Raw genomic sequence first — 20619 nt, forward strand, 5'->3', positions numbered from 1 at the left:
AAATTTTGTGTGTTTCATTATTTAAGCATATATGCTGCATTAGAATAAGAGTTACAAATTAATTGTTGGCCACCAGCCTTCAAGCAGAAAACAAAGCAGCCCCAAAAAATAGTAATTTCAAATTAGAGGAATTGCATGCAATGTCATGCTATAACAACACTGAGTTATAGACTGAGGTGTTGATACTACTGATAACTAAAAACACTGGCATTAGTATTATTTTCAAAATGCTGGTATTGATTTGGTATCTATGTATTGATTCTTGTGAAATCCCTCATTTTATTCACTTTATAATGTGGTTATGGAATTATTTAGAAGAATGGTTAAAAACTGGGATCGAAAGACCCACCAGGGTTATTTCATTTAATTTAGCAGACGCTTTTATCCAAAGCGACATACATCTGAGAGTTAGTACAACACAAGCAAGGCTCTAGTCATGAGGCGACAACGCAAATAAGTGTCAAAAAAACTAGGTTCAAGTCAGATAGGACATAAACTATATGGACAAAAGTATTGGGACATCTGGCCATTACACCTACAGGAGATTTTATGACATCCCATTCTAAATCCATAGACATTAATATGGAGTCCCCCCCCCTCCCCCCTTTGCAGCTATAAAAGCTTCCACACTTCTGGGAAGGCTTTCCACAAGATTTTGGAGTTGGTCTGTGGGAATTTTTGCTTATTCATCCAGAGGAGCATTTGTGAGGTCAGGCACTGATGTTGGACGAGAAGACCTGGCCTGCAATCTCCATTCTAGTTCATCCCAGAGGTGTTCGATGGGGTTGAGGTCAATGCTCTGTGTGGGCCAGTCAAGTTCTTTCACACCAAACTCACCCAACCATATCTTAATGGACCTTGCTTTGTGCACTGGGGCACAGTCATGTTGGAACAGAAAAGGGCCCTCCCTAAACTGTTCCCACCAAGTTGGAAGCATAGAATTGTCCAAAATGTCTTGGTATGCTGAAGCATTAAGATTTCCCTTCACTGGAACTAAGGGGCCTAGCCCAACCCCTGAAAAACAACCCCATACCATTATCCCTCCTCCACCAAACTTTACAGCTGGCACAATGCAGTCAGGCAGGTAACATTCTTCTGGCATCCGCCAAACCCAGACTTGTCCATCAGACTGCCAGACAGAAAAACGTGATTCGTCACTCCACAGAACACATTTCCATTACTCCAGAGTCCAGTGGCAGCATGCTTTACACCACTCCATCCGACGCTTGGCATTGTGCTTGGTGATGTAAGGCTTGCACACAGCTGCTTGGCCACGGAAAGCCATTCCATGAAGCTCTCGGAGCACAGTTTTTGTGCTGATGTTAATGCCAGAAGAAGTTTGGAACTCCGCAGTTATTGAATCAAGAGAGCATTGGCGACTTTTACACACTATGTGCCTCAGCACTCGTTGACCCCGCTGTGTGACTTTATGTGGTCTGCCACTTTGTGGCTGAGTTGTTGTTCCTAAATGCTTCCACTTTTCAATAATATCACTTACAGTTGATCGTGGAATATCTAGCAGGGAAGAAATTTCACAAACTGACTTATTACAAAGGTGGCATCCTATGACAGTGCCACGCTTGAATTCACTGAGCTCTTCAGAATGACCCATTCTTTCACAAGAATTTGTAAATGCAGATTGCATGGCTAGCTGCTTGATTTTATACACCTGTGGCAATGGATCTGAATGAAACACCTGAATTCAATTATTAAGCCGTATGTCCCAATACTGTTGTCCATATAGTGTAGGTGTCAACGTGAAAGTGCACAAAGGCAATGCATAGGGTGCATAGAAGTGAATTTTCTTCTTCTTTTTTTTCATTAATGTCATCAGGTGTTGAGGTGTTCGTGAAAGAGCTGGGTCTTTAGCTTCTTCTTAAAGGAGAGGGACTCAGTGGATTGAATGGAATTGGGTAACTAGTTCCACCACCAGGGAAATACAGAAGAGAAGAGTCTGGCTAGTGTCTTAGGGCCCCGTTGTGGCAGAAGTGTCAGGGGCCTTTCTTTGGCAGAGCGTAGTGAGCGGGACTGAGTGTAGACCTGAATGAGGGAGTTCAGGTAGGCGGGAGCCGTTTTTGTTGCCGTTTTGTGAGCGAGCGTTAAGGTTTTGAATTTGATGTGGGCAGCAACTGGGAGCCAAGCCAGTGGAGGGATATGAACAGCGGAGTGACATGTGCTGTTTTGGGTTGGTTGAAGACCAGACATGCCGCCACGTTCTGGATCATTTGCAGAGGTTTGAACGTGCATGCGGGGAGACCTGCCAGTAAGGAGTTGCAGTAGTCAATGCATGATATAACAAGAGCCTGTACCAGGAGTTGTGCTGCATACTCAGACAGGTAGGGTCTAATTTTCCTGATGTTGTACAGGGCAAATCGGCATGACCAAGCAATCGAGGCCACGTGAATCTTAAAGGTTAATTGGTCATCAATCATGACACCCAGGTTTTGGGCAGATTTGTGGGCATGAGCTGGATATTGATCTGTTGTTGTAAGGATGGACTGGCTGGGATGAGAAGGAGCTCAGTCTTCGATAGGTTAAGCTGAAGGCGGCGTTCTTTCATCAATGCAGAGATATCAACAAGGCATGATGATATCCATGCTGAGACTGTGAGGTCATCTGGCAGGAATGATAGGAAGAACTGGGTATCGTCAGCATAGCAATGGTATGAGAAACCATGGGAGCAGATGATTGCACCAAGTGAGGAGGTTGTAATGTTTATGGTTTATAATGCATGTGATACTTCTTGTGTTGTAATTTGGTGTTGCTTTATTTTATTCATTAAGGGGCGCTCTTTGTTCATTTTGTTGTAAGTGGTTGTGGGTTGAAAGAAAGAAGAAGAAAACCCCGGAAATGTAGAATCATTTTAGATAGTTACAATTGCCAAACATGGAAGCTGAATAAGTTAATAAAGGAATTTAAACATTACATTGTTGCCTTGGAATTAGATTTAATAACTTTACAGAGGTGTATATTGAGAAGAGGGAGGGACCAAGCACTGACCCTTGAGGTACCCCTGTGGATAAGCCGTGCAGTTTGGACACCTCCCCTCCAAAATATTCTAAAAGATCTCCCCGAGAGGTAGGACTTGAACCAGTGGAGAGCAGATCCTGAGATACCAAGCTCAGTGAGTGTGGAGAGGAGGATTTGGTGGTTAACCATGTCAAAGGCAGCTGAGGACCGACCAAAAGCTCTAGCCAAATGTAGTGTTTCTATTACCAATAAGAGTGCAGTCTCAGTAGAGTGACCCCGCTTAAAGCCAGACTGATTCAGATCATACAGATTGTTCTCAGAAAGGAATTCACGGACTTGGTTAAAGACAGTGCGCTCAAGTATTTTTGAAAGAAAGGGTAGGAGTGAAACCGGACTGCAGTTTTCAACCTGGGCTGGGCTGAGTGTAGGTTTTTTGAGTGACCCGAGCTTGCTTAAATGCGGTGGGGAACACACCTGTTGTAAGCAAGGAGCTGATGATGTGTGTGATTGCGGGGTTAAGTGCGGGGGGAAATGGTCTGTAGGAGGCTGGATGGTATCAGGCCCAGGGGACAGGTAGAGGGATGGGAGTTCAGCAAAAGCTTGGAGACTTCCTCCCCAGTCAGGAGGGAGAATGAGGTAAGTGAGGCACTGTTAGCTGGAAGTGGCAGATAGAGTTGGTCAGGCTCAGAGAACTGGTTACTGATGGCAGGAGCCTTATCAGTAAAGTATGAAGTGAACATGTCACTAGTGAGCAGAGTGGAGTTCGGAGGAGGCGGACTGAAAAGTGAGTTAAAGCAAAAAAAAAAAACATTTTTCGAGCATCAGTGGCTCCACAGATCTTGTTCTGATAGTAAGTGGTCTTAGCTGTTTTTAAGCTGGAGGAGAATAACGCGAGAAGACGCTGATAATCACTGAGGTCAGTGGACTCTGGTTTTACGCCATTTTCTCTCTGCTGCCCTGAGCCCCGCCCTTTTCTTTCTGATGACCTCAGTGAGTCATGGACTGGAGGGGCATTATGAGCAGGTTTTGATGCTAGAGGGAAGAGATTGTTAAAAGAGGAGGTTAGTGAGGAACAGAATGGCTGTAGCCTCGTTGACAGGGAGTGAAAAGAATTCATTATGAGAAGGCATGGAAGCCAAGCTCAGTGAGTGTGGAGAGCTGGGTCGGTGTAAGGGACCGGACGTTTCAGTGGAAGGAGACCCTTTGTGGGGAAACGTGAGGATGTTCCAGTAATGAGGCCGTAAATTGAATAAAAAAGTGGTCTGACAGATGTAGGGGAGTGACAGTCAGGTTTGTTGTGGAGCAGTTCCAAGTCAAGTTCAGATCAAGAGTATTGCCTGCTTTGTGTGTGGAAGGGGTGGGAACCTGTCTGAGGTCAAAGGAGGACAGAAGAGACAGGAAGTCAGTGGCTTGGATTTTTTCAGTAAGGATATTCATGTCTCCCATGACAATCAGTGGTGTGTCATCGTCAGGAATGGCTGAGAGTAACAGCTGTTGTTCAACTACAAAGTTCCCCAGTTGACACCCTGGTGGGCGGTAATGTCAACCACAAATAGCTTAATAGGAGCAGTAACCATGATTGCATGGTATTCAAAGCAGGAGTTGCTGCTTAGCGGAGGAAGCTTAGTGAATATCCAGTCTTTGGATATGAGGACACCCGTACCGCCTCCGATAGAACTGGGTGTGTGCGAGAAAGAGTCAACAGAGACTGCGGCCGGTTTGACAGTGTTTTCTGGATGTATCCAGGTTTCGGTCAGGGCTAGTACCTGAATGTCTGACAGATTAGCAAGTGCTTGGATAAATTCTGTTTTATTTACAGCCGATTGGCAATTCCATGAGCCAAAAGTGAAGGGGGAGTAAGTAGAGGAGGCTTTCCTTAGTGAATAGAGGTTCTCCTGGTGCACTGTCTGCGACAGATGCGAATTCTTCGATAACAGTGAATGACAGGGGTGTCTTTGTAGCGCTTGATGGATGAGGCAGGCAATTAGAAAGAGTAGTAGAAAAGGGAATTACCAGTCAGAGTCCTTGCTCGGTCTCCCCGCCTGCCGCCCAATGACTGCTGGAATAGGTTCCAGCATCCCGCGACCCCGGTTTGGATAAGCGGCTTGGATAATGGATGGATGGATTGATGACTCGATAGACTCGCACAGGTCTTTAAGGCTAACGCACAAGGGCTGGCGCTTCCGCTGACGTAACAGCGCAGCTCTGTGTTTAAATACGAGGAAGTACCATAGCTGAACCCGCCCTCGTCTAATTTTCACAACAAAAGAAGCAATAGAGAACTCGACCCGTGTCTGCTGACCCAGCTATTGAAGTTCAGAGAGTGAAACTACTCAGCACAAGAAAGCCTGATAATGACCTAACTCCGAATCAAAATCAAAGCAAGTTTTAAATCACTTACCAAACGACTGCAATCTCCTATGTTCAAGATCAGAGCTTGTTCTGGGAGGGCTGCAGAAGGTTCCCAGTAAAAGGACAAATAGATTAATTTCACTTTTATTACAACAACTTCCAGGAAATGTGTCTTCTAAAGGGGATTGTTTCCGACAAAATCCTCTCAAACACAGGTCTGTGGTCTGTTGTGCATCTATTTTTGGAGGTCCTGGTCATGGAAAAAGTTGGAGATTGCCTGTTTTTTCTTTTGCTAGCTTCTATATGTAGCCCGTGGAATTAGATACCACACAGGACACAATTACTTCCGGGGTTCTTGTAGCTTTAATTTTATTGTTTGAACCTTCGAATGCAGATCGTTTTACTGAGTGCATAAATTCCTGTGTCTTTCGAGCAAACAGCTCATAAATGTTCACAGATGTGGCAAGTTTAACAGAAAAGATTTTAAAAGGAAAATAAATACAACAAACAACATATGGTGCAAAATACGGCAGTGGACTATGTACGTTAAACAGGGTTTAACAAAGACATGTGGAACTTCCTTAAGATCGCGCAACTTCTCACTCTGTCAGTTACCTTTAAACAGAATTAAAATGCATATAAAACCTTTACATCCCAAATACAATGGCATGGTGTGGCTTTATTCACGCCAACATTACCTTGTCATGCCTGCAATGGCGAACAGTGGTCGACGGCTCGCGCCCAAAATCACCGAACATCAACTCCAGTAGCGTCTAAATCAAACCATCTTGTCAAATTACCGACATACAATATTGTTTGGAATAATGTTACAGGTATATTTCACAAGATATTTACCTTTACTTACTACGGAGTCAGAGCACCGTCACACCGCAATCTTCAGTTGCTCCACACAAGAAAAAAAGAAAGAATACCCAAGATGCACTTGGATAACTTGCACGGAGTTACAATAAAAGTCCGCAACACTGCCACTTACTGGTGAAAACATGCAATGACAACCAAAACTATAAAAATACACACAATCTGCTTCACAATTTAACTACATCAAATGACATTTTACATGGCTTGACAGTGTAACAATTACATATATTAACAGTTAAACTATACTAAATTTAAGTGGTTAATCATTTAACATATTTAACAGATTTACCACCCGGCTACATATATATGTCCACAGCTCACTTTTTGCTCTTCTAGGAAGCGGGGCAGGAAGTCATGTCATTTCATGTCATGCTTTGTTATGTCTTTCTATTTGGAACAAAATTTGTAAATCTGAATGTCACAGCCTCTCGCCCTTGACATCAAAGCGATCGCCCTTGACACCTGCTGACCCCCCTCCCTTCACCCCGGTACACCAGCTGGTCACGCCCTCTCTCCCTTGACATCGAAGCAATCAGCCTCTCGCCCTTGACATCAAAGCGATCGGCCTTGACACCTGCTGACCCCCCCTTCACCCCGGTACACCAGCTGGCCATCAAAGCAATCGCCGCTCTCCCTTGACATCAAAGCGATCGCCATCACCCTTAAAAAGCCTCCACTGTGAACCAGTCTTCGCTGGAACGTCGCCTTTCATGGACTTCTGCCTGCCTGTCTACCTGCCAACTCCTGCTCTACCCCTGAGATCGGTCACTTCAATAAAGACTTGATTCTTCCCTTACCTGGTTGTCCCGTCTGCTTTTGGTTTCTTTCCTGATACGTGACACTGAACGCATGATTTGAACGTTTTTGTTGTTTAATAAATTAAATTCTGAATGAATGTTTTACATTTGCATTCATTTGCTTTGGTTCTTTCATAAATTTAATAAATAAGTAAATAGTGTAAACTACTAATAAGACACGTTAGTCCCTAGCTAACGGGTCTGACCCTTTAGCCGAGCGGTTAGTGATGTCGCCTTGTGGTGTAGTACAGTGTTTCTCAACCGGGGGTCCGCGGACCCCTAGTGGTCCGTGATGTAATTGCAAGGGGTCCGTGAAAATAAAATATCTTTAAAAAAAAGATCCTATGACATTTATAGAAATAGGATTATTTTACTCAAATGTGACTGAGACCTTTATCTACCTAAACTATAAAGGGTAACATGACTTTTTTCTCTAATTACATCTGTTTCACAGGTGTAATTTATTGTATTTCAATAAGAGATCTCGCTCCCGTTTGCATTGTTAAAAGTTACTGCATAAAAATTCTGTTGTTACATATATCTGAAAGTTACTGAATACATATTCTGTTTTGTTACATGTATCTGAAAGTTACTGAATACATATTCTGTTTTGTTACATACATCTGAAAGTTACTGCATAAGAATTCTGTTTTGTTAACTATATCTAAGTTACAACTGAAAGCTCTTATTTTTGCCCCAAAGAGTGAATAAATGCTATAATGCAATTTAAAATGCTGTTTCTACTGTTTCTATCAAATTGCAACCCCCCTCCCCCAAGATCAGGTGGAGGGGTCCTCAGGGTAGATCAAAAATACGCAGGGGGTCCAGGACCCCAATAAAAGTTGAGAACCACTGGTGTAGTACACCTCGTATCGAATCCCGCACCGGGCAAGAAACTTAACCAGTTACAATAGTTATAATAATATGCATATTTAAAACATTTCTTCATTGTTCAACACGTGCCATTTCGGTAGAGGCATTAAATGTATGACAACAGAATAGAAAGAATGTTGTTTTGTTTTTGTACGGCGCTTTGTAGGCGGGACGTTTTCTGGCATCATGAAGTTCTTCGATAACACGGTAGTCGCCGTCAGTTCGAAATGGCAGAGGCTGCTGCGCGCGGGTGTTGGTATGGAACCAGTAATTAGCTTTCACTTCTTCTCAAAGTAAGTTCTTTGGTTTTAATTAGCTACATCGGAATCTGTTGCCGTGATTCTCGCATGATGATCTAATAAACATGCTGTAATGATTTCCAAAACATAATGGTTAATATAGATAGTTACGAGATAAATCATCAGATTTAAAACTGTCAGGCTGTCACTCTGATGAACGCTTAACATTGTTATGATAAATCTAGGCACGCTGTATATACTGCATTTTCTGTCATGTCCACTTATCTCATGCAGGGTAACCTGCCCTACATGAGATAAGTGGACATTTATTTATTCCAGCATCTTTGCACTATGCACCATTGCACTATTTGCCTTCCTGTTTCGCCTGTATATAGTCATTCCTCGTATATATTCCTGAAGATTGTTGTGCTGTTATTCGACGTAAATACATTGAGATCCGCTAAACCGGAGTCAAATGATTCTTATAAAAGAAAAAGAAAAGTTCATGTTAACTTGGACCGCGGTAATCGAATTGTATTTAATTTTAAAACCCTCGTAGCACGTTGGGGCGGTGTAGCAACACGGCCTATGTTATACCTGACAGTCCGCCATCGTTCCCAGATGTTCGCCCCGCAGATTCTATCGGTCTGCTTTGGACTATGTGACCAAGCGCTCTATAACGTCACTTCCTTAGCGCGGAACGCCGTTATCGACCAACCGATATAACAAACTGGAGTAGTCGTGGTTTTAAACTCATGTTGGACGGATTTAAAGTGGATGAGCTTAGTTTTCACCGCTTTAAAACACACAGTTCGATTCTTTGTTGCTTTTTCCGACGGCAAGCCAAAATGCAGTCCCATTTCTCCAGAGCGGACTGGTCTGTGCTGCTCTGTTGTTATTCATGGTAACGTTTCCGGCCGCGTCAAGGTCCCGCCGGAGCTCCAGTTTTAACAACTTGTCATTGTGTTTGCCATGCCTTTCTCTCCGCAGATTTTACCACAGTTCGCTATATGAGTTTCAGTATTTGTTTTTCGCTGAGATGAAGTTGCATTGCGACGTCGAGGTGGTGAATCGGATGCTTCCCACCTTCGGCATGAAGAATCGAGGGAAGGGCGCAAGGGCCGTGCTCTCGCTTGGAGTGGTTAAGCCACGCAGCAGCATCTACATGATGATCTGCACCGCAAAGGACCGAGCGGGGTCAAAGTACAAGGTACATAACGTGCAAGTTCATGTCATGTCCCATGTGTGTCTCAAGACGTCCAATCTGTTGATTTTTTTGGGGGGGGGGTCCAAGTTCAATCACGTTGACTATGTGGTTCCTCCTGTCTTGTCGAAATGTTGAATCAGTTCTTGGAAAGGAGGTAAGATGCACGCTCCCTGTAGTTGTGATTTTTTTTAAACGTTGAACGCTAATGTCACCGGCTTTCCCTTGCAGTTGAGAGACAACATAGAGAGGTTCTTCACGTCGTTCGTAGAGGAGGGCAAGGCCACTGTGAGGCTAAAGGAGCCTGCCGTTGACATATGTCTGAGCAAGGTACAAGAGCGAAGAGAATGTGAATGTTGTAGCTCTGATGGATATTTGTGTGAAAGCCCATCGGGTTCATAGCAAAGGATGATTGTATGAGCACCTAATGAAGGGACATTTTCACATTTATCATGTAGCAACTTCACATTTAGGTTGTGTTTAGAGAACGGCATTCAATTTTTTATGGTTATTGTAAAGACGAGCTATGCAGGGTAGACTGGAATGGACACCAGAAGAGCATCACTGTTTGCAAGGAACTCCCCCTATTTGTTTTGAGGCAGTGGTGACCTTTAACGTGGATATTGAGCAGAGCTCAACCCATCAGTTGACAACAACACACACACACACACACACACACACACACACACACACACCGTGTACTGAATGACTGACAAACAGTGAGACAGACAGGCAAACAATTAAATGAATTATTCTTACTTTGAGGGATAAGTGAAAAATGCTGTATACCTACTTTCTATTATGAGCCACACAAAATATCCTTCCCTACAGCATTCTCTCAAGCTCAGTTCATATTCATACATAGGACATGGAAAATGTGTCAAGATATTTCAGGCAAGTGAATTTAGGTTGGCTTTGTAAGGCAGCCTGGTAAAGTGATTCATGTCCTATGTCTTTTGTGACATACTTTTTGTCTCTCCACACCCCTTCACCACCATCTTGGAAAATTACCAGCACAGTGCAGCTCTCTATAAATGATGCTCTTTAAATCTTTGTTGTTTTAGGCTCATGTCAATAGCTTGAAGAGCTTCCTCAGTTTGGTTCGTTTGGCAGATAGAGGAAGTGATGCAAGCAGCCTTCCTCTCTCCACGCTCACTGCTGTTAAGGCCAAGGATGTGGAAAAACCTAAGAAAAAACTCACTATTGTTTCCAAGAAAGACTACCCACTCACCTCCAACTTCCCGTATTCTCTGGAACACCTCCAGGTGTCCTATTGCAAGTTGTCACGTGTTGACATGCGAATGCTGTCCCTTAAAGGTAGAGTATATGCAGTAGGCAGCATGAAAGTTTTATCATGAAACAAAAGCATCCTTTCTTGATATTGCCTTAGTTTTATTGTGCTTGATTTACACATTTTGTCTGCGTTCTGTTTCACTTCTTTATAGCAGTTTCTGTCATTGCACCATGGCTCTTTCATTGTACTAGTTGTATTGTTAAAATCATGGATGCATGAATAGAAGTTAAGTTATTTCTGGTTCACTTTAGAAAAAATCCACATTTTTCTTTGTGAAAGCTCTCCGCAAGCTTGACCTCAGTAACAACCACATTAAGAAGCTCCCTGCCACAATTGGTGATCTCAGCTGCCTGGCTGAACTTGTCCTCCACAACAATCACCTGGAGAGCTTCAGCGAGGCCCTCTGCCTGTCCTCGCTGCAGCAGACCCTCCAACACTTAGACCTCAGCCAAAATCGACTACAACGCCTTCCCTCACAGTTCTGCCAGCTTCGGGAGCTGATCAACCTCAAGTTGGATGAGAATAAGCTTGTCTGGCTTCCCCTCAGCGTTGGCCGCCTCTCAAAGTTGAGGTTCCTGTCGGCAGCGCATAACCATCTGGCCGTGCTACCCAGCGACTTCCGTAAGTTGAGCCTGGAGAACTTGGACCTGTTTGGGAACCCCTTCACCCAGCCCAATCCCCTGGACCACTCCGTCCACCTCACATTCCCCCTCCCACTTCAGGAGATAGCTGCCAGGACTGTGGTCAACCTCAGGTTAGAATTAAGCATGCTCAATACCCTAAGCTGGTGCTATATTTTTTTCATCCACACTGTGGTTTCTAAATCCTGTTAATTTCCTTACCATATAGGAAATCATACGGACCTCACCTCATCCCTGCTCACTTATGTTGCGACCTGGAAATGGCAAAGAGGTGCAACTGCGGCTATTTCTGCATCAACTTTTACATCAAGACAACGGTGAGAATGAACCTGCACCAGGTCTCTCACACAGTGGTCCTGGTGGATGACATGGGAGGCACACATGCCCCAGTACAACAATACTTCTGTTCCCTCTCCTGCTACTCTGTGTTCCTGGACAAATCCCTCCAGGGAGGAGTTAGATGAGAGACAGCAGACTCTTATTTTGGCAAGTGGAAATCACAATAGCCTTGTTCCAGATTGAGTTAAGCTGTAAACTTCTGAATGTTGTTACAGTTACACTATGTTTCACAAGACATAGTTGTGGGGTAGGTGGTTACTCGATAGAAGACTGAAAAAAAGAATTTGCAGCGGTACATAACTTCGGTGCAGTGGTGCTGGGTTTTTGGAACAGTATTGACTCTTAAGAACGTTGTTATATAAAGCACTTTAAGCTGCATGTTTAACTCAGTTTCGACATTTAATGCACATCCCTCATTTCAAAGAAGGGGATAAATGGCAAGTGTTGGCAGCTTCTTTCTTCTTTTAGTATGCAGATAAACAATGCAGCAATGACTATAACACTGGCATTTTGGCTGTACTATGCTTTTGCTAAATTGTGTACACTCTTGTTTAATTTCATTCATCCTCTGTTAATAATTGTATTGTTCCTCATGTTGCAAAATGACAGCGCCCCTACCTCAGAGTCCTATGATGTAAGTGAAGACCAAGTAAAGTTGGAGATACATATTTCATATTCCTCTTGGCTTACCAAATAGAAAAAGGGGTCAGTTTTTACTGTTTTGACAGTCAATGTTTTATAAATACCTGAAAATCTTAATAAATTGAACATACTTGTGCTTGTCCATAATTGTCTGCATGTGAATATTAAAATGTTTGAGAATGTGTGAGGCATTTTTACACCTGGAATTGAAAAGGAATTGCACTGAATACAAAAGGAAATGTAGTTAGTGCAAAAACAATATCTTTCCGAGTATTTTTCATTTCATAGTGCTTTATTTGCACTCAGTCTACATGCGTCTGTACATGTAAAGTCTGTTTCGTTTTTTCCAAGTTTTTCAGTGGGTCTTGCCTCTGCTCTGGCATCTAGCAGTTGATTTACTAAAACGTGCAACGCAAGAGCATTAGCAAAGCAGATGGGCAACAACTGGTCACAAGTGCACTCGAACATCATGTTATGATGGTGCTGTGTAAGCTGGAACAACAAAGTGATAAAAATTGCCCAACTAGCTGATGACACTGCAATGTTCTCAAATGAAGCGCAAGTCACATGCTATTTCTGCGGTTGAACTAGAGTATCAGGTCTGAACAATTATTTCTTAAGGATATTGACACAAAGGAAATTGAAAAAAAAACGTGGCATTGCTGAGCAGATTATTCTGTGTGCTGCTGCCATTGATGGGATGCCCATCCCCATCATGTCACCTCAAGGAAGACCCAGCAGCCTATTTCAACTGGAATGGCATACTTGCAAAGTGTTTTAGACAACCACTGTGAACCTGTACATTGATAGTACCTTAACTTAGCTTTATATTTACATATATGGGTTGTCCTAGCTGTATGCATGATTCAAGACTGTCGATTAACCCTCCTATATAAAGGGCTGAAATAAAACAAGATGGGTACTTGTTCCTCTGCAAGGTATGTTATTTATATAACAGCTGATTACACCAGTGACCCCTGTACTATGAAGAGTTGTGTATGCAAGTTTTTTTGCAACCCAACATCACCAGCTGAGTTTATTCCTTCCCTTCCTAGTTTTAGTGTTAATTAGTAAAATAACCTGTGTAGTGTTGGGTTGGAAAGAAATCACAAATTCATCACTGAATACAGGATGACTATCACTATGGTTTTACATTGATACACATGAGCCTTTTCACTCCTATTCTCTAGACCATATAGCAAAAATATGCCCATGGCGTTGGCAGAATACAGAATAAAATGAGGGAGTAAGACTCAGCGCTTCCTCTTGTCTTGAACTTGTCTCACTCCTCATGGATAGATGGTCTACAAGAGCGCCTTAGTCTTGGGTTCTGGACAATTTTCAAATGAACTCGAGAATAGGGTGATGGAGGTTGTACCCATAAAATACAGTAGCCATTACCCCTGGATCTGACGACTCGCTCCCGGCTTGCCCAAAAGTGTTGGGAGTGGGGTGGAAAACATGGTGACTGGCCCCTGTACAGGTTTGTTGTTGTGGCTTGCCTTCATACCTGAGGCCTGTTTGGGTTAAGGCTGAGCTGAGGCCTGATTTTTGATGAGTCTCTGAATTCCTCCCTGGATGCATTTGAGTGTTTTGCTCTGTCCGAAACATCTTGTGAACCTGAATGGAAAATCTTACCTGGCACCACTACCAGACCTATCAGGTCATTTGTGATTGAGTCTGGAAGAAGAGTCTGGGCCAGCCTTAACTGTGTTCAGAAACAGAACGTCTTAGGACATAGCCCACACCACATGTGGGCAGAGATAGGGAAAATTACAGAGTCTAACGTGGCTCACAATCCTGGTCCTCTAGATTGGCGGTTTTACGCAAAGTTGCCAAGGGATTAGCTAGAGCACTGTCCATTTGAGCTGCACGTGCTTTAAATGCAACAGATAAGGTGATCTGTCTCGGTGCATGGCTTCCTGCTCGTGCAGGCCCTAGTGAAGCCAGGAGGCTAAGTTCTGTTAAGTCTATGACACAGCTGCGTGTCATAGACTTAACTATGGGGCATACGAAGCAAATGTTAACACAGCTGTGAAGCAAAAAAATAAAAAATGCCATTAGTTGTTGTGTCGGGCATTCCAGCCACCTCACCAATGAAATTTTAGACCTAGCTCAACTGGTGAAGGTAAGTACAATATGTGTGGTTTCAGCTAGCTGCAATGCTCAGGATGATTTCCTCACCTCCGTCTTGCCAAGATTTTGAAAAGTACACACACAACACAGTCACCATTATGAAGCACTGCTGGGTATACAGTGCAAATGTTTACAGTCACTCGGGCCATCTGTCATGTAGCACGGCCAATTAGCCAATATTCTGCAGGCAGAAAATATTTGTTTTCCAAAAAAAAAACAAGAAAACGAAGCTTGGTAAATTAACCATGATTTCTCTCCCCACAGTAACATTAATTGGAGAGGGGAAAAAAACAGTATGTAAAACCTTGTTTATGAAGGAATGAGTATGCAGACTTAATAGACAGGAATGGTAATCCCCTTAATTGCATACATTTCTGTTACATTAATGGCAAACATTCAAGGAAGTGAGTTTCTCAAGGTTGTGAAATATTCAGATGTGTGATTCGACTTATGACAGATTCTGTTTGATTCCTTGAAGGAATCAAGAAGTGATGATAAACTATATGGAAGAGAAGGCCCTACTATTAATCAGGGTCAGCATGCTTGATGGAGACGATCATTCCCCACATCAAACCTGCCTAAACGAAGTCTGGCCTGAATCTTTCTAGACAAAGTCAAACTCTCCCCATGGGCTGTTTTCTCACAACTATAATAAACATATTTCAAGTAAATCCATATATATGCTTCTATTTTAATTATTGTTTCTATGATCTCTATGTTCATTTTCCAAACATATAGCAAATTGATAACTAATTGAATATATGGTTTCATTCCTATCGTAATACTGTCTTTCAAGTATACGTACATTAAGTCACTAAAATCTTGTGTCTCCATGTCCATAAATCAAAGGTAAGTCAAAAGTTTAACCAAACAATTATATTTTCTGTGCAGAATCGATATCCAGGGAATCTGTCTTCTAAATTAAGAGTGCTAAAGCTATTAAAACTGAGGCTATTCTAAATAATGTCAGTTACTTGATTAGGCTTAAATCTGTACAAAATTGAACAACAGATATCCGCCACGCTGTAATGTATTCATTTATTTTCTTTATTTCAGTGTATATTATCTATTTATTGTACCTGAATCTAAATGTTTGATTAAAAACTGTCTTAATGTCATGTTACTGTTTTTTGGTATCTTTGCTGAATTACTGTGAATTGAAAAAAGATTAATAAATGAGGCTTTATTCTCACTTGCACCGGTATTGAACATCTCCGGAAATGCTCCTAGGTCTCAACATTGACTTTTCCAGAGCATCGTCTCCATCTTGTGATGCTCAAATGGATCATATTTACTGAACAAGCTGCACATGTGAAGGGGGGTGAATAAATACCCTCAGCCATAGCAGACATGACTTGCATTCACATCTGTGGAATTTGCGCACAACTTGCTGTCGATCATAAATATGCATCACATTCTTTTAACTAAAGCAAAATACTTACTGCCTCTCAAGCAATTGCTTTTGAGGTACCAAAATCTGCTCTCGGATACAGTACAAATCAGTCCAGTTCATACAGCAGGGAGTTTTGGAAGGCGAACCCAGCACGTGTGGAATGATCACAGATGACCGTCTCCTCCCCGTTCTCATCGATCTCCCTCAGCAAGACTGGAAGTGGCTTCTCATTGTGGTCTTCCATTGCGAAGGTCTGCTCCACCTGCAAGTCATCTTCATCCATGTCCTCCTTCTCCACACCTGCCCCTAGGCCTATGGTAACTTCCGTAGTGGGGTGGGTGTTCTCTCTGCCTTCATGTAGCTCAGGTGTGTCTCTAATCTCTGTGATCCGCTGTGGCATGCTGCCATCTTTACACGGGTTGCTGTTTGGGCCAGGTACCATGACTGCCAAAGCTGTGGGGGTTTGGGAGTTTTCACAGTATATTTGATTCAGAGGTGAGGCGTCCAACTCCATCTAGAACAAACATAAAAGAAGAAAAAAAAAGATTAGTACAACTTTGCATTAACATATTTTGTAGCCTTGGCATTGTAGCTAGGCTACAAGAATTTGCTGTTGTCTTTTTTTCCTTGTTTAAAGTCTATAGCCCACATCAATATCACAATCTCTCACCTTCTTATTCAGATTCTTATTTGAATAATCATCATTCTCTGCAGTCATTCCAGCATCTCCATTCAGCTCTGAAGTCTTTATCTGGGGACTTGATATAGAAACGTTTTCTGAACCTCCTCCCTCCTCTTCTCCAATGCATCTGAAGAGTTTAGCTAACTCCATGTTATTTTCTAAGGCTGAGATGGATTTGTCTTCAGTGTAATGTGAGGTCATGCTATTATCAACAGGTTCTAACTCGTTCTCTTCAGCGGACAGGTTTATCTGTGGGACAACAGTCCCCACTGGGAAACTTGTTGCACAGGAACCCTCTGCCTGTGCTGCTTTGTCACGTCTCTCTTCCCATTTGTTGGTTTCTCCTTGCCCACTTTTTTCCTCCTCAATTTTCTCACCTTCTATATTCTGCTCTTTCCAGTTCTCATCCTCCACATGATTTTCATCCTCCTCTTCACATAGACCATCTTCCCTTTTATGGTCCCTCAGTTTCTCTATGGTCCCTCCATTTTCCTCCTCCTCCTCCTTCTCATTGTTGCCAACAATCTGAGTGAGACCCTTGACGAAATCTAAAGCATCCTTTGAAGGAAGAACCGGCAGCGTGATGGTCAGCTGTCCTTTTTGTTTGTTGAACTTTGCCTGTCCTTTATCCTCATCCACAGGGTATGCTAAGGGCACCTCTAGTCTGTAGGCTGGTTTTATTGATTCCAGCCACAGGCTTTTCCCCTTGACTTCTACAGTAGTGTCCCTGGCTGTCTTGAGAAGTGGCATGTCAATGGTGACAACTATCTCTTTAGGTCTTGGGCTCTGGGCCGAGTCTCTTGAACATCTAAAGTCCTGCAGGTCAATGAAAGATCGGTGTTTCAGTGTGTAGTTTGGTACTGTTGGCTCTTTGGGTTTCTGTAGCTCCACCTTGAAGGTCAAGGGTTTGTCACCACTGTTCTTGTCTCTAGGAACTTCTTTCAGCTCAGATTTTGCGGTTGAGCTAAAGCTTTGCTCATCAGGGTAAGGGTAAGCGAGAGGGTCAGGCTCTGCTGAGGGCTCCTTAGCTTTGTAGCCAGGGATCGGTTTTCGAATCACACAAGGTTGTGGGGTCCCTTTATATTTGATGGACAACTCTCTCACATTATTTTTGTCCAGAATAACTTTGAAACATCCCTGGATTCCCTGAATGGCTGTGTCGTCCACCATGTCCATGAACCTCTTGTTCTTGCTTGCTATGTGAAGTGTGTCAGGATGGAAAATAACATCAAAGATCATGAAACTGTTGCCCTTTCGATCTCTGTTTGGTCTTCCGGGGTGCAAACTGTGGGGCAGGGACCAGTGCTGCCCCCTGCTACCATCCTCGGACACCCCCCAATTAAACTCAGGCTTACCAACTTTCCCGTTGGCACAGATGTTAATGAAGCACTTCTGCTCCCCGTTCAGGCTCGTCCGCAGCGCTCTAAATGGTTCCGGGTGGATGAAATCAACGCTGTTTCCTTTCCCTTCCTCCAACTGTTTTATCTCCTTTTCGTATTTTTTCTTATTTTCAGGATCCGACACTTCTTTGGCGTAATCCAGCAGCATCCCCCTGAACGTCTCATCTTTGAAAGCCTTCGTGAATCTTTCTACCTCATCCGCCGTCATGTTCAGATCCTTCAGTTTTTCTCTAGCCTCCATGCCGGTGAACAGTATAATTTGGCCTACTTCTGCGACGTTAATGCCGAAATGTCGAAGACAGCGTACACGTTTAGCACACGAATTGTTTTAGGCTGGTTTTTGCCATTCGTTGATTGCTTATTTTCACTTGTTTAGGGCCAGGTGGCAAGTCCCAGTCAACAACAACGCCAGTCGCTTCGTTTCACGGTGTAGTTGTGTTGACGTAACCATGGTAACAAGATGGACCCTCAGCAACCAGGAAAAGCTTCAGAGTACAGAAGACGCAAGCAAAAAAAAAAAAGATTAAAAATCCACTCATGTTGAAGATATTGTAAACGCATGACACGTTCATTTCGTTCTCTTTTGTGTAAAGTTTTCGAGTTAATTGCATTGCATCATTTAGTAAACTTAAACAAAACACATTAAAGAGAAAAATATCATCCGAGTAAAACTGAAGCCTGTACCATGGCGAAAAAGGACATACAACAGAACTTTTTTTATAGTTAAACAAAAACATGTCCTGGCATGATACTGCGTAGTTGATATTTCCCACAAGGTGTCGCTGTTTACCACTGCGCAAATGGCACATTGCCAGAGAGAATGTCGGTCAGTAAGGCAAAGAGGCGGGTCGTCAACTAGAGAGCTGATTGGTCGCACCCCCAGCAGGTCATCCTCTTCCTACAGTAAAGCTGCTGTTGCTCGGTGTGTGTGCGCGTGTACGTGTGTGTGTGTGTGTGTGTCGCATCATAGCCTGGACCGGATTATCCAATGGGCATTATGAACACGGGGTCCACGCACACTTGAGGGTCCAAGCAGAAAAAAAATTCTTAAATTTCAGGTCACTTTTTTTTACCTAAACAGAATGATATATTTGCTCAATAGTCCATATTACATTACATTTGATCTGACCCCGCCCAAAGAAGCGCAAAGCGTTTTAAGACATTTAAGAGTCTACAGAGCACGAAGTAAAACTGAAAGGCCGGGAGCGATACCAGGTAGAAACGTTTAGTGTCATTATTGACAAGTTAGTCTGGCTGATGCACCTAACGGGAGCAGCCAAAAGTAGTAGTAGTAGTAGTAGTCAGGCTGATGCACTCTGTGATTCGTACCCTTCTGATTTAGATCAGAATTTACATGAAATTATCCAATTCAGATGCCTCGTACAGAGTGAACAGGCTCACAACTGTCCTCAAAAACATCTGCAAGTGCTCTTGAAACATGGTCTGCATTCAACTTTCCCCAACGCGTTTGTAGCCCTACGTATTTTTTGACTCTGCTGATTACAAACTGCGAAGGAGAAAGATCATTTTCACAAATGGCAAGAATTAAAAATGAACTCAGAACACCGCAAACGCAACAGCGCCTCAGTACATTGTCACTGATGGCTGTCGAATCTGAACTTGTCAGGAACTTGGACGTTGATGAAGTTGTGACTGAGTTTGCTAATAGGAAAGCCAGGAGGAATTCTTTCTAAGGGCAACTGGAGAGAGGAGAAGTGGAGAGGAGAGACAGACAGACAAGACACAGAGACAGCCCCTGAAGAGCAGAGAAGAACAGCAGAGACAGCAAGGAGGAAAGAGACAGTGTGCACGTGTGTGTGAGGACAACCTATAGTCCTCTCCATAAAAAAAAAAAAAAGCCTGACCAACAAACCAGGTGGTCTAGGGCCCCATCAAACATTTATGCCCAGGGGTCTGTAAATTGATGATTCGGGCCTGATCATAGCTCATATCCACTGAGAAAACAGTACATCGAAGTTGCATTTAAGTTGATGGAAAAAGGCATTGAATCAATTCGGGGATTTAGGACTGATAGATTTGCCAGTTAACTCTGAAAGCCTCATTCGGGTGCCCCAGACACAGTTCACAGAGAACCTAATTAATGCCCCATAATAGCTGCTGGCTCTAATCACAGGTTCTCCATATAATTACCCCCACCTCACTCAGGTAATGTGTAAATTAAAGTGCTGTGTGTATGTGCTCTCCGTCCGTTCTGTTGCAGAGCATGCATAAGGTGGAAGGTGAAATCTAAGGTGGCCTAAAAAAGTCTTGGGTTCTCTCTGTGTACGTTACCAAACTTTTAATAGAAGTGAACAGTTTGTGTCTTCTAATATAAACTACCCTAGATCATATCACTATTTACATAAATTTTAATGATTTTCTCCATTATATAAAACTGACTCAGTCTTCTTTCTCCCTCCCGAATTCTCATCTGGTTTGATTTGGGACTAGACTAGAAAAGAAACTTCTTCCTCTCACAGGGCAAAAAACAGAATTAAAAAAAAAATTACTCGGCTCCTTCTCGTATATGGTGACTCCTCATTAAATGAATCAGCCAAGGACAAATGATTGGGACATAGTGTCCACTATTGGCCCCATTAAAATCATTCAGGCGGCAGGAAGCCACCCAGAGCCCAGTTAGCACATTCTGCAGGACGTGTGTGCCTCAGCTGGTCCTAAGAGGGAGGGATTGTGTGAGTCACATGCTATACAAACAGGATGTGGAAAGGTAACTGAACCCACTTTCTGTGAGAGATGACTGAGTAGTGCTGACTAAAC

At 43.0% G+C, this 20619-nt stretch overlaps 2 protein-coding genes across 3 annotated transcripts; one reads left to right on the forward strand and one right to left on the reverse strand.

Annotated features, from left to right (window-relative positions):
* Positions 1 to 8106: 8106 nt before the first annotated feature.
* lrr1 (leucine rich repeat protein 1) lies at positions 8107 to 12366 on the forward strand. Of its 2 annotated transcripts, XM_056296240.1 has the most exons (6): positions 8107 to 8164; positions 9101 to 9320; positions 9546 to 9644; positions 10379 to 10631; positions 10888 to 11362; positions 11458 to 12366. In XM_056296240.1, the coding sequence occupies exons 1-6, from the start codon at positions 8130 to 8132 to the stop codon at positions 11711 to 11713; spliced, it is 1338 nt and encodes a 445-aa protein (XP_056152215.1). In that variant the 5' UTR covers positions 8107 to 8129; the 3' UTR covers positions 11714 to 12366. The 2 variants fall into 2 exon arrangements, with proteins under 2 accessions (XP_056152215.1, XP_056152214.1); XM_056296239.1 differs by lacking the exon at positions 8107 to 8164 and having other exon boundaries at positions 8840 to 9320.
* Positions 12367 to 15527: 3161 nt separating this feature from the next.
* Positions 15528 to 18082, reverse strand: dnaaf2 (dynein axonemal assembly factor 2). The gene is made up of 2 exons (XM_056295388.1): positions 16430 to 18082; positions 15528 to 16273 (listed from the first exon to the last, which is right to left on the reverse strand). The coding sequence occupies exons 1-2, from the start codon at positions 18080 to 18082 to the stop codon at positions 15866 to 15868; spliced, it is 2061 nt and encodes a 686-aa protein (XP_056151363.1). The 3' UTR covers positions 15528 to 15865.
* Positions 18083 to 20619: the final 2537 nt, after the last annotated feature.

The sequence above is a fragment of the Lampris incognitus genome, chromosome 16, assembly GCF_029633865.1.
Source record: "Lampris incognitus isolate fLamInc1 chromosome 16, fLamInc1.hap2, whole genome shotgun sequence".
NCBI lineage: Eukaryota > Metazoa > Chordata > Actinopteri > Lampriformes > Lampridae > Lampris > Lampris incognitus.